General features: G+C 31.3%; 2 protein-coding genes, 1 long non-coding RNA gene and 1 pseudogene across 3 annotated transcripts; 2 read left to right on the top strand and 2 right to left on the bottom strand.

Annotated features, from left to right (window-relative positions):
• Window positions 1-1,339, bottom strand: LOC110229950 (annotated as a pseudogene).
• A 2,726-nt stretch (window positions 1,340-4,065) lies between these two features.
• On the top strand, window positions 4,066-4,784 carry LOC110229951. Its single transcript, XM_021031207.1, has one exon. The coding sequence runs from the start codon at window positions 4,292-4,294 to the stop codon at window positions 4,703-4,705; it is 414 nt and encodes a 137-aa protein (XP_020886866.1). The 5' UTR covers window positions 4,066-4,291; the 3' UTR covers window positions 4,706-4,784.
• A 4,740-nt stretch (window positions 4,785-9,524) lies between these two features.
• LOC110229952 (cold and drought-regulated protein CORA-like) lies at window positions 9,525-10,463 on the bottom strand. The gene is made up of 2 exons (XM_021031208.1): window positions 10,341-10,463; window positions 9,525-9,983 (listed from the first exon to the last, which is right to left on the bottom strand). Exons 1-2 carry the CDS (start codon window positions 10,420-10,422, stop codon window positions 9,685-9,687), a joined length of 381 nt encoding a protein of 126 aa, XP_020886867.1. The 5' UTR covers window positions 10,423-10,463; the 3' UTR covers window positions 9,525-9,684.
• A 3,032-nt stretch (window positions 10,464-13,495) lies between these two features.
• LOC110229953 lies at window positions 13,496-15,610 on the top strand. Its single transcript, XR_002333231.1, has 3 exons — window positions 13,496-14,095; window positions 14,548-14,635; window positions 15,385-15,610. It is a non-coding gene; the product is annotated as an uncharacterized LOC110229953 (long non-coding RNA).
• Window positions 15,611-21,366: the final 5,756 nt, after the last annotated feature.

The raw sequence follows: 21,366 nt of genomic DNA on the forward strand, positions 1-21,366 counted from the left end.
ATGCTTGGAATATCAAATCGTGGTGTGAGCTTTGTTTCTTATCTCCAAACTCCAAAGCAACGAAAATGATAAGTCTTGGATGATAAAGTGTGGTGTGAGCGAAGGAGGAACTCAAAGAAGAGGTATGATTTAGTTTCCAAGACCGCGGAACAGAGAAGTCTTGGATGGATTCATTCTCCATCCCTTGAGTTTGGGGATTCTTGGTAGAACTAAACTGATTTAAACCAAGGAACATAAGCTGACTGAGGAGGCAATCTGTCCCAAGTTTTTGAATTTGAGAAGATTGCAGTCAGAAATAGAACTGGCGGACGAGAGGGTAAACAAGCCCTAAGAAGAACCAATAATGGATTGGGTGCCTTCCATGCGGTACAGTAAGAGAGCTTCTAGTTAATTTTGAGGAATTGTTGACATTACAAGAGCTTCTAGACCTAGTCAAACGTCACTTTTACACTCCATGCCGTTCTACTTATCAACACTTAAACAACGCGCCGTTTTACTCTTAAAAATCAAGATCATTGTCCTCATGATTAGCGTTTAAACTCTTTGATGTAACAATGCAGCATTTGATTTCTAGAAGAATAAAACAACATCATCATTCTATATTGAAGAACCAAGCTTTGCATTGCTCTTCTTCCTTGGACTATTTTGTGACGGGTCGACGACCTTTGTCCGGACCACCAATTACACCCCATTCCTCAAACTGTGTCTGCCTCGCTCTTGCCCTTTCTTTCTCCTCTTCGGATTTTTCGGAGTAACAGTAAGGACAAGAAACTCCATACTCGTACTCTGAAGCTTCTATGACTTCATCACTTATAGGTTGCTTGCATCCATAGCAGAGTTTATGTGTTCCTTGTGCTAGACCATGTTCCACAGATACACGCTTGTCAAACACAAAGCATTCAACTTCCCACAAGCTCTCTGTTTTAGGGACTTCTTCAAGGTACTTTAATATCCCACCTTTCAGATGATACACATGATAACAAAAATGCTTTGATCTTTAAGTACCTTTGGAACCAACAGCTCAATGGTTAGATGTTATATTAGATTACCTCTTCGAAACCTTGGCTAAGAAGGAAGCTTGAAGCTTTCTCACATCTGATTCCTCCAGTGCAATACATAGCAATTCGTGGCAGCGTCTTTGGTTTTTCAGCTTTTCTTCTTTATGGATGATCTCAGAAAAATCCTCTTTGTCCACCTTTGCTTGTGTTTCATTGCATTCTTGCTTCAATGCAAATTGATTCTCCACCCAAGATGGGAAATTTCTGAAAGCTGTGGTACATGGATCCACAGCTCCTTTAAACTTCCCAATTCTAGTCTCATAGGTATTGCGCACATCGATCACTACTTGAAACACAAAAGTACCTTGACAATGTGTTATGGACCAAAGTTTTTTAAGCAAAAGCTTCCTTTTAATCCAAGCCTCTTTCTAGAGAATTAGGTTAATTGTTGGAGCTTAATTTCTAATTGATCATAATAGACCCTTATATAGGTTTCCATACAACTTAATCATAACCCTAATGCATAAAAGAAAACACTTAAACGTAAAAAGGAAAATATGAAAACGTCCTAAGCCTACCCTAATCATCCTAACCATAGTCTTGTATCACAATGTCAAAGATCTGATATCGTTGATCTATCTACCACAAGATTTAAACAAGATAGTAAAAAGAGGCCTCACAGTTTCTGGATCACTGATCAGTTCGTTCCATTCTTCGGGGCTCACACTCTTTCAATTGGCGAGACACTAGGCATGCCAAGCGTAACAATCTGCACAGACATAACAAAAAGTGAACAACTCTTGACAATCCACAAAACTCCTCCAGTCTCAACTTCAAAGACTATTGTGTACCTCTTTCTTGAGTTTCCCATCTAAAGGGAGCATCTTCACCAGTTGCAAGAGGAGTGCTACTGCTATGTCCATGGTGGATTGCTTCTTGCTCGGGACTCACAGGTGTCTCCACTTGCCTCAAACCATTCAATCGGATATCTCTCTGTATAAATGCCAACACTCTCTCCACTGATTCACGAATCCCACAGATACTTCCATTGATCCCTTCTGGTGCAAGAATGATTCCACCTGAAACACGCTGATGAAACCAGACAATCCAATCTATTACTGCTTCAAAATCAAAACCAAATTGTCTTGCTCAATACAAACACTCTTTTGTAAAGACTTAACCTTTCGTATCAGACAGACACTAATAATCTACAATTCTGATTGAGATAGAAGAAACGGCATACCAATTCTTCGCAGAGATCCCTGAGGGGCTTCCTGAAATCAGCATGATCAGTGGGAATTCAACCAAACCGGAATAAACCAAAACGTGGGTGTTTAAGAAAATAGAATAATATACGTCTTTGTTACCATGGAATATGTTCTTTTTTTGTCATCTGAAGTTTTATTAATAAACCAAGAGATCGTTACAAGATGAAATACATATGCGGGCGGACAATATGAATGTCCCCAGATACATTTGCCTAAAAGAGGGAAACAAAGCCCTAACATACAGAGAAACTAATTAAAACCAAACATAAAAACAAAAATTTAAAGAGAAAACAAACGTCATGGAGAAAGAGCAATTTAAGCACTATAATTGAACAAAGGCACGAGAGACACTCACAAAGCTTCCCTATAGAACCTGTAAAAGCCAGAAGCACTAATAAGACCAGATAGACTTCACACCGAAGACAAACCAGAAGCAAACCGGCAGGGAGGAAAATAAGAATCTAACGCGACCAGAGACACAAATACAACCACCAACACACCTCACCAGCAAATCAGAGAGAGCAAGGAACACTAGGGTCAAGGCAAAACCTTGAAATCGACTGGAGACAAACCACGAAAGCTCAATAATTCTTACACGCGGACACTCGTCGAACCAGCTTCAGCCACCTACAGACGTAAAACTGACGACGTCCTCGCAAGAGTATAACTAGAGAACGAATCCACTGCTTCGACTAGAACTAACTCCAAAACTTCCAAAGGAAACTTAAAGAGAGGCTAGTAGGTGACTCAGCAGCAAAATACCATCAAAATGGCTCACACCAAGAACGAACCTAGAGCAAATCGTAACCCCTAACCAGCAAGAGGATTCAAAGGAGAGGTAGAGCAAAGATCCAATTTCAAAAACCACAAACAAAGCCACCTCCATCAATTCAAGCCTCACAGACCACAACAATACCTAAAAGAAGCAACCTAAAACGATTCAATCTAACCCATGGAATATGTTCTAGTTAATTTTTTATTTTTTTATTATTTTATTTTTTGGGTTAGATTCTAGTTTTTTTTTCTTGTTAATTGCTTACAACATGTTCTAGTTAACTGCTTACAATTTTTGGATTAGTGACCTATTGGCTCTTTCTTATACAATGGAGATACCACTTCCACTACACAATCATTCTTACTTTTAACTAATATACATGCAACGACGATATCGGAATCTTACCATCTTTTAAGCTTTTAATTAAATTAAAAGACATCTACCATAGCGATTGCTTCCACGTACAATTGTATATTCACTGTATGAATTCACAAAACGCGACAAATATTTGAATCCGCAACATGTTTTACAATCGGAAATCAATCTCGGAAATGAACCTTAGGTATATCCATTCTAACCTCAAAATGTATGTTCGAAACATGCATAAGTTCCAATAAGAAAGAGTCGTATGGGTCGAAGAGTATTTTAGGCATTTTCTTTTCTTTTCTTAAAATATAATTTCCTAAATAACAAATTGCATGCATTTTCACAACTTTTTTTTTATTCGACCACATCCATTTCCCTAACTTCTTTCCATTTTATAGCTATCTTAGTAGTTTCCAACTTGAACCATAAGATTTTAAATTTTGTTCAACGGCATTTAATGCATTTTAAATAGTTTTGAGTATATTGGGTTAGGTTTTTTAATAGTAGTCAAATATCATATTAAGAACTATGACCAAAATAGATATCATATAGAAATAAATCTCTGAATTTAATATCTTTGAAAAAAATATTTTGGTTTCTTTATTCAATGGTTTCTATTATTTGAAATAGTATTAAGAAAAATTCTACAATTTTATTCAAACAACATTTATTACTCATGATTTAGGATCTGTTTTTCTCGTTTATAAACAAAGAATTACGACGTGAAACACGTGCATTTTAACATACATACATATGGAAAAATGTCAAATTTCGTGAATTAGTGAGAGAAAAAAAACACAAAATAAAATACTGAGGTGTATATAAGTTGATACATCAATCACAAATATTATTCTACTCAAATTTATTATTTGAAAAGAAGAAAAATGCGAGGGAAAAAAACAATAATCACAAGTGAAGATGTGAAGCTACTTGTGAAAATCATTGGTACAATCGGAGTCACCAATGGTCGCCCATATCAATACAAGGTTGAAGCTTGGACAAATGAAAACGATAGATATGAAACAAAGGTTGTACCAACCGAAGGAGATCCTGAGTTCAATGAAGATCTACAAATCTTTCAAGATAAGAATTTTCCAGCAGAATCTTTATATGTAGATGTTTTCAAAACGAATTCAGCTGGCACCTATTTCGTTGGGAGGGGAGTCACATTGTTGCCAACAGTTAAAGGGGTTGATTTTTACCGTGAAGTTGAGCTCTCTGGTCCTGAAGAAACTGGAATTCTTCAATTGTCACTTAATCTCATGGAATTCGAGATACTTGGTTATCTTTTTTCATAATTTATGTTGTTGTGTTCTTAATTTGATATTGTTATGAATAATGAATAATGCATACTGATAATAAGGTATCATAAATTAAATCGTGCATGTTTGCCTATGTACTAATGATAATATGAATAATGGAATTCAAGGAAGGTGTTTTGATTAATTTCTTTGGATCTTCTAATGATCAAATGTTGTAACGGCATCTCTTCTTCTTCGTGAATCATCATCATCGATGGTTGTGTTGGAATATTGATATTATAATCTAGTTAATGAATAATGGTTCTGCTTAAAATCTTTTTTTTTTTGGTATTTTACTAATGATAAATATGAATCATGGAATTCAGGCAAGGTGCTTATCAAGCTACATCATTAACAACAAATTACATATACGGACAATGTGTTAATGTTTTTTATATTTCGACGATTTAATGCTTTGGAGGCATTTCTTCTTATGCTTTGATGATGTCGTATGATGATTCGTGAAATAAAGGTGTGTTTGCTAGGTAAAGTAAGATTAGTGTATTCGAAACCTAAAAATCCAATTTCATAATCAACCCAATAATCATTATTCAGAAATTAGCAACAACGACAGTCAAGTTTTAATCTTGACCGTTCATATCAGTGCTTGGTTTGGCTTGATCCTCAATTTATCGCCGTTTCTCCGATTTATGATTAGATTTATTTTTGGGAAATTTGGATATAAAGGATAAATAATTTTATTATTGTCTATTTATGCATTCTATATTCATAATTGATTATATATATGCTTTAATATTGGTCATATATGCTTTAATATAATTAAAATCCCATTTTATTCCTAGTTTTTTAAAATCTTGCTAAACTATAAAAAAATTCCAAAATTAATTAGATTTCTTTCTAAAAACTATTTGGAGAAAATATAGGGCAAAAACAATATTTATTTACTTACCAAATTTTTTTGCCTAGATAATTCCAAATCTTCTTCTTGTTTGATTTTTTTTTTACGTTAACTTTTTCAATTCTTTGACGGAAACTTCTTCTTTGATTTTCTCTATCGGTAGTTTTTTGGATTTCTTCAATTCTTTGGAGCTTGTATATCCAGATAAGGAGAACGAAACGAGGAGAAGAAAAAATAAGGAACAAAAGAAGAGACGTCAAAGTGGGAAAATAAACTAGGGTAATCTATTCACTTATGTATAAAGCATTCTAAACTAATTAGAATGTATGTTCTAAAATTTGTAGACGTAATCTTAACCTTAATATTCAATTTTATCAGATGTAATCTTAACAATATTCAATTTCTTTATTTAAAGATTTATTTTCCTTTTTAAAAAAGAAATTCTAAATTATATAGAATTTTGTTTTCTATTTTTTGTAGAATATATAGGAAAATATAAGCATTGAATATGTTGCTCCAGCTTCATCCACGTGAGAATTTTCAAACACGCCGACTGTATGTATACTTATCAAAAACATCCTATCTAAATTCATCATTCCATATCAGGGTACAACTGCCATCATTGTCGTGGTTCGAACCCATTGTTTTCCATAATTGGCTACATAGTATGCATTTGTGGTTTGTTGACAGCTTCGTGTTTTCATTGTCTTTAGGATTCTATGTTCCAGCTTAGCTATCATGGGATTCCGTAGTTTTGTATCTGTAGCTCTCAAATCACTACAGTAATTTGCAGATTCATGTTGCACATGATACCTTCCTTCCAAACAAACTTTAGTCGTGCTAACATTTACGAGTATCAAAGCGATTAAAAATAAAATACTCTAATTCAACAAAAATAAAAACATCATTAAAACTCAACATTATCGTCATTTAAAAAGGGAGACTCACAAAAATACCCTTTTTTCAATACCCCTTTTCAAAAATGCCCCATTTGACTGTCCATTTTTAAAAATACCCCTTTTTATGTACAAAATGACTAAATTACCTTTCTTTTAATAAAAGATATCACAAATATATAAAGAAATATAACAAAATTAGGTCTACAAAATACAAAATATTTTTTGGCGGGAAAAGTGATCCTGCAATTTTTCCCGCCAAAACACTTGTAAAAGCTTATAAAACCTTTAAAATATCTTATAAAATTTTCCCGTAAAATTTTTTCCCGCCAAAATTTTTTTTTTGCGGGAAAAGTGATTCCGTAATTTTTTTGGCGGAAAAATTTTTGGCGGGAAAAATTTACAAGGTATTTTAAAGGTTTTTTACAGGGTATTTATAAGGTTTTACAACGTATTTATAAGGTATTTATAAGATATTATAAGATTTTACAAGCTATTTTATAAGCGTTTACAAGTTATAAGGTTTTACAAGTTTTTTATAAGGTTTTACAAGTTATAAATACCTTATAAAACCTTATAAGTACCTTGTAAAACCTTACAAAACACTTGTAAATACTCCGTAAAACCTTTAAAATACCTTGTAAATTTTTCCCGCCAAAAAAATTGCGGAATCACTTTTCCCGCAAAAAAAAAATTTTGGCGGAAAATTTTTTGGCGGGAAAAATTTTTACGGGAAAATTTTACAAGGTATTTTAAAGGTTTTTACAAGTGTTTTGGCGGGAAAATTGCGGATCACTTTTCCCGCCAAAAAATATTTTGTATTTTGTGGACCTAATTTTGTTTCAAATAAGGGTAAAATGGTCATTAAAAATTAAAAGAGGGCAAATTTAAAAATGGACTCTCAAAGGGGGCATTTTTGAAAAGGGGTATTGAAAAAACTCAAACTAGAAAACAATATAATAATTGTAAAACATATATATATATATATATATATATATATTGAACAGAAGTTGTAAAACATTTTTTTTTTCTTTTTCTCCACAAAATTAGTAACCAAAATTTCAAAATCAACGTTTCTAACCAAGATTTCAAAATAAGATTACAACTTAATAACGATTATTTGCAATTTTTGGGAAAAAAATTGGGTAAAAAAATTCAAAAAAGTAGAGTAAACTAAAAAAAAAAGTAAAAGCATGAATAATATCTTAACTACATATTTTGTTAAAAGTAAAACTATAGAATTAATAAATATATGCCCTTAAATTTTCCAAATAAAATGATTATTAGTTGACCACACTTGTTAAATCCTAATTTTGTATTACTGTAATTAGTTTGTAAAAAAGGAAAATTGATTAAAATAGCACTAAAATAAGTTTTTCTTCCAAAAATAGCACTATATTTAAAAAGTTTCACAAATAGCACTATAAACTTTAATTAAATATTAAATATGAATAATTAGTTTATTTAAGAGAAATTCTTCAAAATAACACTAAAACAAGTTTTATAGATAATTATATTACACACTCCATAAACTTCCAAAATAGCACTAGTTGATTAACTATTAAGTTTTTGTTCTAAAAAAGTTTGTCTTCCATTCGTCCCTCTCAATCGACTTTTCTCTTCTATATTTGATCGAGGCATTAATGTAAGTTCTTGGTGTCACTTTAAGAAAAGGTGAAGGTCCAGTAATTGAAGGGATTTCTGGGTATGAAGAATTCAAAATCATCTTAACATCTTGTGAGAGAATCGGCAAAATATCGTACCCACCTGGCCACCTCCGCGTAATGAAAAGAATATATGTTTTAGAGAAATCTAAGAAATGTGCCACACACTGTAGCATTTCTTACCAAAATTGCCACAACCCACAAATCCTTTTCAATTGTGCCACAATCCAATTTCTAACCCAACTTGCAAAGTCCAATTTACCCTTTAGAGAGAAGGCTTTTTGGTTCAATCTCCATTCTTCTCCTTTCTCTCTCATCTCTCTCTCTTTTTCTTTCTTCTAAAAAATGAAGCTCAATCTCCCTAGATATAAGAGTTCTTCACGTTTTCGATCTAGGAATACATCGTTGGCGATTTAGCGAGATAGAAAATCTGGGTCTGAATCTGGTTTGGAAAGTGGGAGCGAATCTAAATCTGAGAAGGAAGAAGATACATGTGGACAACATTTCTTGTCTACCAAAATTTTTGAAGTATGCCGTTTCCAATTCTTGTCCACCAAATTTCTTTGAAGTCTGTTTGTTTCAAATGTGGACAATATTTGTTGTCCTCCAGATATATTCTCAATCTATTGTTTCAAATGTGGACAACATTTCTTGTCTACCAAAATTTTCGAAGTATGCCGTTTCGAATTTTTGTCCACCGAATTTCTTTGAAGTCTGTTTGTTTTAAATGTGGATAATATTTGTTGTCCTCCAAATATCTTCTCAATCTATGTTTCAAATATGGACAACATTTCTTGTCTACCAAAATTTTCGAAGTATGCCGTTTCGAATTCTTGTCCACCAAATTTTTTTGAAGTCTATTGTTTCAAATGTGGACAATATTTGTTGTCCACCAAATATCATCACAATCTGTTATTTCAAATGTAGATTATATTTTTTGTCTACCAAAATTTTTCGAAATATGTTGTTTTAAAGTTTTGTCCACCAAATATCTGATATTTAGATATTTTCGTCTGAGGGTATTTTCGTCTTTGTCTGCCTGCCATAAAGTGGAGAAATGGCACATTGAGAAAGGAAAACTTTTTGTGGCAATTTGTATAAGTTTTGTTACAGTGAATGACACATTAGACCAAAATCCCTATGTTTTATCTTCACCTATGTGAAAGAGACAGTGAGACTTGCAGATTTGATTTAGTGAACTGCAAATCAATTCTTATACTAAGATTCTCCATGGAATTTTCGTATGTTTTATGAACTTTGTAAGTATTGGTGTATGCAAAACCTCGATAGTCTCTAGCTTTTTGGTAGTATCTTTTTTAAAAAAAGTCCCTAGCCAGTTTACCATCCAACCCGAAGAATATGAATCAAGAAACCTACAAACCATTTTATAATGCAAACAAACTGAGAGACATTATATTAATATTATCAAACATTATTCCACACATTTCTGAAGGAACTGCATTACAAACTCACCATGGTTTATTTTTAGGCATACACATAATACATAAGTGTATATATAGATGCAATCATGCATGGTGGTGAATATATGATATGGTTTTAAACACCCGGCTGAGTCTGAACAGGTTCGTCGTTAAGCCCGTGGCCTCCTCCTCCGTGGTGTCCTCCACCTCCGTAGTGTCTGTGGCCTCCTCCTCCTCCTCCGTAGTGTCCGTGGCCTCCTCCTCCTCCTCCGTAGTGTCCGTGGCCTCCTCCTCCGTATTGTCCACCTCCGTATCCGTCAAGTCCGTGGCCCCCTCCTCCTTTCTGTCCTCCATGTCCGTGGCCACCATGTCCTCCGTGGCCATGGCCATAGCCTTCAGGTTGCACAGTTTCCTCACTCTCTGGCTTCACCATGCCTGCCCAAAAAAAAACACGTTATTTAATTTCAAATATATTTTTAAGAACATCAAATATGAATTCCTCTTCCTGATTTCAATTTTGTTTCCCAGCTTAAATTCTTTTCTTAAATAGGTACATAAACTCGAAACTTTAGTTTTTATATATACGTTCGAAACACAGTTTACACAAAACTTACTAGGGCTTCCACATCACTTAGGTGAAGTATGTTTTGATAAATAGTTGGATAAATTTATCAAATGGTACGTTAGCTAAAATTTGATTAATTAGCCTCACGAACATATATCTTAAAAAGATAAAAATAACTTAGTTTATTTTAAGTAGAGTACTGAAACGTATTAAATAATTTGACGTACCCGACTGCCTTGCGGCAGACACTTCGGAGACGACGAAAAGAACTGCGAAGAGCCCTAACAGAATCAACGCCTTGGAAGCCATTTGTTTTCAAGTTCTAATAACTCTCTTAGTATGTTAAGTAAGTGATGAGTAAAATGTTACGCTGCATGCCCTCTATTTATAGAAATTGAAGAGGATAGGGAATGAGAAAAGTCAAAAAATTACTCCGTAGTAGAATAAAAAGAAGGCAATATTTTATCAAAAGTAAAGTTAAAGGAAATTTATCATAATAGAAACAAAGTAGTAAGAAGATAAGTATCAGAGTTTTAATACACGTGTTGCGTCGGGGCCTTTTAGTCCGTTGTTAGATTCATTGTAACCAAATATGAATCAAAGTATATGGCAAAAAATTGGAATAAAAGGATAACTACTTAAAAATTTGTCTATATATCCCCTTTTTTTGTAGATTGGTCAAATAGATTTTTTAAAAATCAAAATCCAATTTTACCCTCATTTTCTCTCAAATTTCATTAAAAAAAGCCTTCCTAATTTATTTACAAAAACCTAGCTATTGATTAATAACTAATTACTTATTCAGAGATACATTTACATTACTATATATATATATATATATATATATATATATATATATATTTGTTTCCATGGATAAAGTATGATATAGACGTGTGATATTAAAATATGTAATTAAGAATTAGACTATGGACAAACGTTTTAACGTTTAAGCATTGTAGGAAGTTTATGTTTGCCGATCATGATGACATTAGAGTGAGGTTAGGAATTTAAAATAGTGGTAAGACGACAGTTGAAAAATATTGGATAAAGAATATATATAATTGGTAACATGTTCATGATTAAAAAATAAAATAAACAGATAACAAAAAACATTATGTTGAAGTGTTTATTTGGTAGTCACCAAAGTGGTTAATCTCCGATCACAACAGTTGTTGGCTTGTTATCATAACCTAAATTCTTGAGTAATAGATGAATTTTTTGAAATAAAATTATGATACTTATGTTTGTATTCCAAAAAATGAATTGCATATGGTTAGATTATACTTACGTGGGAAAAAATAAATTGTAAGGAAAACTGGATCCAATGGTCATTTGTTTAGTTCTTGATGTTTTATATGTTTTTTTTTTTAAAAAGAATTCTTCAGAATTTTTGTAAGTTTTCTTACATGCTTTTGCAAGTTTTTTGGTAATGCAACAATCTCCCACGTTTTTTTCCATCAATAATAAGTCTCCACTTTTTCTTGTCATACAATCTCCACACAAATCGTTGCAAAAACAAAAAATGAATTTGAAGGAAAAACGCAGGATATAGCAAAAAAATCGAAAGTGGTGGCTTAGCTTAGGGTTTAGAAAACGTTTTAGGTTTTTATCTTTGTCTAAAAAACGTAGACAACAACTTTTACATCTTGTAGATCGTAATTTAAACAATAAATATTCATTTAAAACATAATCTACAATAAATATTTAGTTTATTTTTCTGAAAATTTACTTTCTATAGTTAGAGCATTCTAAAAATTACAGAAAACGAAATCTACAATACCGTAGAATTTACATTCTAAACGAAGATTACAATTTCTAACGATGGCAGAAGATGTAGAAATTATTAGAACGGCTATTCAAAAAAATTTAGAACATAGAGCAAAACGTAGAATGCATGTTCTGAATATTTTAGATATATGATTTTCGGATTTCTAAAATTTTCAGAACAAAAATCTAGTCTAAAATATGTAGAACATGTACAAAAATGCAGAATACACACTCTGAATTTCGCAGAACTCTAGAATACGTGTTCTACCAAAATTAGATGAAACTTTATCTATAAAAAAATCAACTTTTTTAAACCAAATCTAAAAAATTTCACTTCAAATCACCTCTACTCTTGTATATCTACCTATTTTTATGATTATTTTTTTTTTAAACATGTAAATTAGGGTGGATGGGTAAAATCGTCCAAACTGACAATCTCACAAAAAAGGTGTATATAGACAAATTTTTAAGTAGATATCCTTTATTTTTAATTTTCCCCATATGAGATTGTTATGTGTTTTTTTTTGGTTAAAAGTATTTAGATTGTTATGTATATATGTTGTTATTATTATTTGGACGGAAAAGTCGTCCACTATTGATACTTGTTAAGGATCCTTCTTCTATTCTCTGCCGACAGAGGGAAAAAGACAAAACTCTACACTGAATAAGAGTAAGTAGCATAAAGGAGTACTACGTAGAAACTACTGAGAACTTACTTTAGACCCAGGGTGCAAACGTGTTGTTTGGCTATAATATTATTCCGATAGCCTTTTCCGCATTTTCAGACGTGGCCAAGAAACCTTGCTTTTTTTCTTTGACACAGTCAATTTTTGTTATATCCTTTCATGCTTATTGTAAATACTATCTAGAAGGTTAGGTGGGATAACAAAATTTTGGAGTAAGATTTTTCCATGCATATATTAATTTTGAAGGACGAAAAAAAAAAAAATGTTATGCGAAGAGCAATCTTTTCAATTAAGTATATATTAGTCTCTATATATTTAAATATGTCAAGTTATGATTTAACATCGTTAAATGATTATGTAACACCAGTTAACGGCTGTTAAATCACGGGTTCCAATCCACAAATAATTTAAATAATGTGTTTAGACCAATAATATTTGAATGAGATATTTTATTCCAACCAAAAATATTAGGTATTAAACATCCAAATTAAAAATATTTGGGGTTTTTTTTTTTTTTTGAAATTTCCCCTTTAAAATTAAACTAGATCCTGACCCGCACATTCGTGCGGGGAAAATTTTTTAATGAATGTCTTTGCATAAAGTTTGTATTAATATATTATTTTGTTGGTTAGTGAATTATATAATAGTATAGATACCCTAAACTTAGCATAATAATTGTAGAATTATGTTTTGTGTTTTAAAAATAGTTTGGTGCATAAGTTTGTGTTTTCTATTTGATTAGTTTTAAATTTAGAATTGAAAGTTGAGAGTTTTAAAAATAAATTAGCGTCAGATTTAAGTAATTTTATATGTGTTTTTTTAAAAATATATAGATTGGTGCATAAGAAATAATTTGAACAGTTGGAGAAGTTATGTGTCTAAAAGTTATTATACAAATGTTAAAAATTGAAAGAATATAATATTTTAAAATTTATAAATTAAATAGTTGGTAATGCAATATAATTGTTTATAAATTACTATTCGGTAATTCTCAAACATTTTTACGGAAATATAATTTACTGGCACAATAATCAAGCCGAGATATTTTTTTGTGGACGGAATATAATGTTAATGTTGACCCAATTATAAAGCTTCCTTCACCCATTTAATATTTTCGTTTAAATAAATTGATATTTAGTATATTAATGAATTTTAATTTATTTATTTGGACAGATTTATTTTTTATTTTAGAACAATCGTTATTGTCCTTGTTGCTTCTTAATGCCTAACACGTGTCTGAGTGAAGATATCTCTTCTTCTTCCTTAACGTATCATCGACTGGACTTTTAATGGGCCGCTTAATTTTGTAAGATATCTTTATGTACTCTTGTTGATGTATGTTGTCTTATATCAATAAAATTCAGAGAAAAAAAAATGTCGAAAAGAATAATCGTTGTCTCATCTTAAAAAACAAAAAAAAAAAAAACCCACCGAACAAAAGTAAGAACATGGCTCGATCGAAGAATCAATTGCGACAGCTATTTCGTCTCCGTTTATACAGTGTTGCAAATCGTGAATTCTTTAAAGAGGTAAGGTTGTTATCGAATCAGATCTATAGTTTTACTGCCTCAATTCCCAATCTGTGAATTTTTATGTTTGAATAGATATCCTTGTCCAAGGATTGTCAAGAAACACCAGATCTTCTACGGGTAACTATTGTCAATTGAATATCCAAATTTTTGTTTTCACTGAATTAAATCAACTAATACGAATTTGATTTCGTGTAGTTTTTCTCGTTAGCTACAGAAGCAAGATGAACATTAAAATTCCAGTTTACCGAGCTATTTTTTTTTTTAAACCCATCAATTTTTTACAGTATATTTATGTTAGCTGAAAAGAGTTCTATTTAATTTAGCTTCTATATATATATTTCAAATATAATGATGTTAATGGAAGAAAAGGATAAACAAAGAAGAAAAACTGATACGATTATTAGAAAACAATAGCTATTACCAAAAATTTAAACATGGAATGTATTCAGGTCAAGTATAAATTGCGAGTAACCTAAAAATGTGGAGGAGGCTATCACGTTTTGTCATTGGAGCTATTCAAAAATCTATTGGTTGAAGGTTAGTGTCTTAGTGAGATCATAATTTATACACTTTGTTTATTAGATTTGCATATTTACCTACTGTTATTGAGTCTAATTGTGGGTTACTTAATATAGAAAACTTTGTTTTTCTCTAGTATGTTAAAATGAAAGTACTAAATAAGAGATGCAAAGTATTAAAAATTCTACCATTGTTTGATATGCATTAATCACCTTTACACGAATGAACGATTTTTACTTGGATTCTGCATCTTGTCTTGAAAGGTTTGATGTTAGCAAGATTGGTGATATAAGATTTCATCCATTGTTAGAAATGAGAAACGAAGTAGCAATGTTGAAATAGCAAGATTGGTCTTTTGCAGTCATTTTTAAAAAAGAAGTAGCAAAAGGTTAGGGGTCGTTTGAAAGCTTAATGAGTATGGAAAATGGTATTAGTCATTCTATATTTATAGGGAAAAGAGGTCGGCTAGGGTTAAACCTATTAGATCAAAAGAATATATTTGCAAATCCATTTTTTAAATAAAGTTTTAAGGTATATACTTGATTTGAGAGGTATAGAATATATAGTTATTGTTATATTTGGAAAATATATTAACTGAATTCGAAAAGATTGAAAACAACCTTCAAGTTTGGATATTTTTGAAACGAATTATTGTTACTATTACTATCTATCCTTATTTTGTATTCGAAATTAAAGGGATACGTTTGTTTTGGTAATATCTTTAAATTCGTAAATGTCATTTTTGGTTTCCAATTAATTTTGTTCAGATTGCCAAAATCTCAACCGGCCGGATCAAGCAAAGGATCGAGCCCATGATCCGCGTGTCGACCCGCCAAAGAACCCCAGGATCTGCGTGTTTATTCGGTCCAGTAGCCCAAGATCTGCGGGTTACTTCCTTTCAAATTATTGTTTTACCCTTCTACGTGTTTCTTTTTTTACTCTTTGAATGCAAAATTCCTAATGGCATTCTTTGTAATTCTTTACCCTTTATAAGATTATTTATTATCTAATGCTTCCCAATTAATAGTATAGATTACTAACTAAATTAGAGGAACTTTATTCATCTAGCAAATAATCATTTATTGGTGTTTAATAAAAAGTCATTTCTATTGAGTTTGTCGTTCTATTGGTTCTACGATTTCATAGATATATAGTGACTAATACAATGCAAGTAATTGTTTGTAATCAAGTGAGTCATATTTTAAAATATCAGTAACAAGATTATATCAATAGCCAATAGGAACGGCTTATGTTATGTCATAATTTAAAAGCTCTAGGGTAACAACAACATCCCCTTTTACAATAGCATTTTTCAAATATATCCCCTATATTTTCAAAAATGCTCTTGAAGTTTTAGGTGGCGCATATGGTGGCAGACCTCCAAATAATTTTTTTTCGTCTTCTCCTTGATTGATTAATCAGAAGGATTTAAGGTACAATAAACTAAGCTGAAAGAAAATGAAAAAATCTCCGCAAGCTAAAGCCCAAAAGAGAGAAATATAATCCCAAACAAAATAAAGAAATCTTTGGAAGGTAACGCCCAAAAGAAGAAAACAAGGAAAACAAAGAAATTGGAGCAAAATTAAAAATTAAAGGTAAAGAAAATGGATCAAAGCATTAAAACTGATATACTAAAATGAACATCATAACTCAAACTTTTTATAGAATTCGGTAAAGCCAAAGCTGGAACAAAAGAAAAACGACAGAGAGCCCAGAACTAGGAAGCTTCTGGGAGGCGAGGGAACCCGAACGACGGTAGAACTCAAACTCGTAGCTAGAACAATAAAGGAAGAAACAAACGCGTGACAACAACGCAAACATAACCAGAAACAACTCCACAACGACCACCCCGAGAAATCAAAACACTAGAGAAGACAAGGGTTCAAGGATAAACCTTGAGAGAACGACTGAATATTTTCCAAATAGGATCAACAAGTCTTACCCCCAGACACTCGTAGACCTGATCTTGACTACCTACAAACAAGAGATGGGTTAAGTCCTTCCAAGAGAAGACCTGAAAATCAAACACGCTGCTTTGCCTTGGAGCCAAAACCACATATCAGATTAAACGCAGATAACGACTAGTAGAGGGCTGCTTAGTGAAGAATTCTCATCCGAATGAACAAAACCACAAATCGAAACCTTGTCACACATTATGCACCAAAAACTCAAGAGAACAAAACAAAGCAGAATCACTAACATCGAACAAAAATTGATGAGCAAACTTGTCAAAAGCGACCAAACATACTTTCACGAACTTGATCTAGAACTGCTATGAAGATCCGATGAAACCCAAAAAAAAAAATGACGAGCAAGGCAAATCCACCACCACTTCTTGGCTGAGACCAAGGCACCATCGACCTTAACGATGTTCTAATGTTGTCTTATTCACAAAGGGAATAAGAAAAACATGATGGGAGAAAATCCAACAACCTCGGGTGGTACACAACAAACACAAACAAAATCAAAGCATGAGCATAGAGGAGGCATAGCTCCGGGGTTATCGGTTTCACCAGAGCTAGCAGCCGCACAATTCGAGCATCTCCATTGGAAGGTTCTTTAGTGGGTTCTTACAATTAAAAAAAAAAAAAAAAAAAGAGAGATAGAGAGAGGGAGTTAGTAGGGATTCTCAAATGAGAAACTTTGAGATAGTCCCATGAGACCCTTGGTTTTCTTTAAAATTTTCCCATTTTATACTACTCAAAAGCTATTATTTCTAAAAAGAGTTTTCGTGGAGTAGATATAACTAAGTAAATAAAGAAAAGATATAGAGGACAATCGGTGAACTAATTAATTAATTAATTCGGTGATCAAGTGGCTGCCACCGAGTAAGGGTTGGATAAAGCTCACAACGGATGGGGACTCTCATTGAAATCTAGGGCCTGCCACGGCTGGAGGAGTCCTATTGGGAAAAGATGGATCTTGGATGAGATGTTTTACCATCAACATAGGGGTTTGTCCAGCACCCCTAACGGAGTTGTGGAGGGCCTACAATGATTTGTTTGCTATCTGGGAACATGTTTTTAGACGCATGTAGTTGGAGTTGGACTCGGAATTGGTTGTCAGTTTCTTACGGACAGGGATAAGCGAGGCTAATTTGCTGTCTTTCCTAGTACGGTTGTGCCATGGCTTTTTTTACAAAGGACTAGATAGTCCGGGTTACTCATGTGTATAGAGAGGCTAACCGTCTAACTGATAGGTTGGCAAACTATGCATTTTAGTTAAGCTTAGGTTTTCATTCTTTTGATTCTTATACTGATATAGTTCGTTCGATTTTGTTGGATGATGCGGATGGGACAGAGATTCCACGTGTTGTACGTGTGTAAATCTTTTTTGTTTAGTTAGTAAAATGTGGGAGACAATTGCCTCCCCCTTGCCTACAAAAAAAAAGGATATGCTATATGCAATTGTGATCCATCACATGTATGTATTATTTAAAGGGTTCTAATTTGTGTTTGGCATATAGGATAAAATAGGATGGAAATCTACTACATCGATTACATATACAGTTAATTAAGGATTGGCGGAAAACCTAATATTTTTTGTCAACCCCTTAACAATGGTATTAATTTGGTTTAATCAATAAACATTTATAATTAAAAAAGGGAAATTTGATTTGTCTATCAAAAAGTTAGTTGTTTTAATTAACCATTTTCAAAACCAGCGATCTTTTAAACATTTTCGAAGCATGAATAAAATAATAGAACCGAAGAAAAATAATCGGACTTGAACCAAAAAAAAAAGAGACATGAACAAGCCAAAATACCCGAAACATAGCCTAAACATCTTGACGTCAAGAACTTTATCGAATACAAAATCGAACAAGTATCAAAATCTTATCGAATACTAAATCGAACAAGTAGCCAAACAAATAAAAAGTAGAAGTATATACCCAAAAAATATTAAGTATTATTTATATTTTAATAATCCAAATACCCAAAATTACAAATTTTCCGGTATTTTTGGTAATTCATGTGAACCAAACGATTAACCAAGATCTTCTTCTTTGTTCAAAACTTGTCGAGAAGCTTTCTCTTGTTAGAGTTTTGTGGCTTGTGACAAGGTTGAAGACGAAGGCTCCAAAACGCACCGTTTCATTATTGGAAATGTTGTCAACGTACCAAATTTTCGTTTTTCTTTACAGGATTGGCCCAAACTTTTTTGTTTGTTTGACAGCGAGAAAACTAATTATAGCACATTAAATTGAAAACTCATTAACCAATATTAACTGAACAAACCGATTTAACTGATTTTACCTGATTTAACTAGGTTTATTGAATTTAATCCAATATCGGTTTAATTTGGAATTTCATTAACCAAAATAAACCGTGAACCAAATTACACCGAATATTTATTTGGTTAATGTGATATTGTCTGATAACCAAAAAAACAGAGAATCCTGAAATTGGCTCGGTTTGGTTTCGGTTAACCGAACTTGCAAGACTGGATAAAAGCATAGATTTTTTGGGTATTTCAGATACTTTAGATAGTTTAAATAGATTTAGTACAAAATATAAAATATCAGCCGCTCTGAACCCGAATCGAACTTAAGCGAACCAAAACAAAAAATAAAAAAATATTTGAACAGGACATAGATCTCAAAACCTAAAAACCTGAACCCGAATGGACCTACCGAATCAGCCCGAGTACTCAGATACACCTACCTTATATAATCCACCTACCTTATATAGTCCTCCCACATCGCATTTAATTAAACCACCTCAACTAAAATAGTTCTCGTTAGTCAATATAGACTCAATCTAAAGAGGCCCAACTGATGTGAGAGATTCTAAGGGCTTTCACGATTAGAAAGGCCTTGTGGCATTAATGAAATTCCTTGGTGTTTATAGATGTACTAGATAAGGACCCGTCCGATGGACGGATTTAATTTTTAAAAAATTAAAATTAAATTTAACAACGTTGTAAGTGAAATTTTTCTTTCAAAAGTAAAAAAAATATTTATTTTTTCACTATTGCATTTTTTTTTAACTACTAAAATTATTAATTCAAAATTATTTCGAATGAAATATCACATAACAATAACTCATGATATAATTATATGAAGAACTAAAATTAAAAATATTCATCATAAAGTTGGCGAATGAAACCAAAGTGGTTTTGAATTAGACACGTTAAAAATATAAAGATGATAAATCGACTAAATCCCTTAGCCTTCCAAGCTAACGTTGCGGGATCTATTCCTATATACTCGATTTCAATGACTTTATGATCAATCAATAAAAATTGATAAAGTCAAAAAATTATAAGCACGATGATATATGAATCTTATATAATTTAAATATGAACATAGAAGTTTAAATAAATAATTTGAAGTAGTATAATTAAATTCAAAATATCAAAAAAAAAAAGAAGAAGCATATATGGTTCTTACATATTCAAGAATTTCAAATAAACAATATAAAATTACTTAAAGTCTTCACATATTTCTAATTAGAAAATAAATTGATATAAATAATGTAAATTTGTAATTTAAATCATAACAATCTCATAATACTACAATCATAATTGAGGACAAACAAAAAACACAGTTAAGTAAAAAATATTATAAAATGGAAAAAAAAATTGATCTCTCATATTTCTAATTGAAAAAATTAAGTCAAATAAATAATATGAGGATTATTTTAATTAATTCATTAAATATTTCTAATTTGAAAGGAAATTGAGATAAATAATATAAAATTTTAAATTAAATCATGACACATGAAAAGAAATTTGACTGATAACGGTTCATGATACTATTAATTACTAACTTTGAGAAACAAAAATATATCATATTAGTTATATAATAACATATGTTTCCTTTTTAATAAATTTGCCTGATTTTTTTCTTGTTTAATTAAAATATATATTTTTAAATACAAAAACGTATAATATAATTTCCTTATTATTATCTTTGGATTTTTTTAAAATTTTGTAATAGAAATCTTAATTATTTACAGTTATCCTTATAATTATCTTTTACAATTTATAGTTATTTAAATATATATTTACTTACAATTATTTTATTTTTTCTATTTTAAAAAAGAAATTTTTGTTTTACTCGTGTCAAAATCTAAGATCGATAGATTTGCCACGTGTCACGATCCTATGAGTTATTAACTTTGAAAACCATACTTTATATAATAAAAAAATTAGTAAAATAAGAAAAGTATAATGAAAATAGTACTTTTTATGAGCATAATTTGATATTTTTTTATTTTGAATAAATCACTTAAAAGCATAATTGATAGAAGACTTAATATAATAAAGAACTTTTAAAATTTTTCATTTAATTTGACTAATTTTTTATTAAATTAATATAAAATAACATATATTATTTTTTTTGTGATGATGTGACACTCGTATATATATATATAATTCATGGTATACTTATATGAAGAACAAAAATTAAAAATATTCATCATAAAGTTAGTGAATAAAACCAAAGTAGTGTTTAATTCGACACGTAAAAAATATAGAGATTATAAATCGACTAAATTCTTTAGCCTTCCAAGGTAACGTTGCGGGTTCGATTCCTATATACTCGATTGCAATAACTTTATGATCAATCAATAAAAATTAATAAATTCAAAAAATTATAAGTACGATGATATATGAATCTTATATAATTCAAATATGAACATAGAAATTGAAATAAACAATTTTGAAATAGTATAATTAAATTTAAAATATCAAAAACAAAAAAAGAAACATATATGTTTCTTACATATTCAAGAATTTCAAATAAA

Source organism: Arabidopsis lyrata (genome assembly GCF_000004255.2).
Source record: "Arabidopsis lyrata subsp. lyrata unplaced genomic scaffold ARALYscaffold_3, whole genome shotgun sequence".
In the NCBI taxonomy this organism is placed as follows: domain Eukaryota; kingdom Viridiplantae; phylum Streptophyta; class Magnoliopsida; order Brassicales; family Brassicaceae; genus Arabidopsis; species Arabidopsis lyrata.

Coding starts and splice junctions, on each gene's coding strand:
- LOC110229951 (XM_021031207.1), top strand. CDS start 4,292: ATGCGAGGGAAAAAAACAATAATCACAAGTGAAGATGTGAAGCTACTT.
- LOC110229952 (XM_021031208.1), bottom strand. CDS start 10,422: ATGGCTTCCAAGGCGTTGATTCTGTTAGGGCTCTTCGCAGTTCTTTTC. Junction 9,984..10,340: donor GTCTGCCGCAAGGCAGTCGG/GTACGTCAAATT, acceptor TTTTTTGGGCAG/GCATGGTGAAGCCAGAGAGT.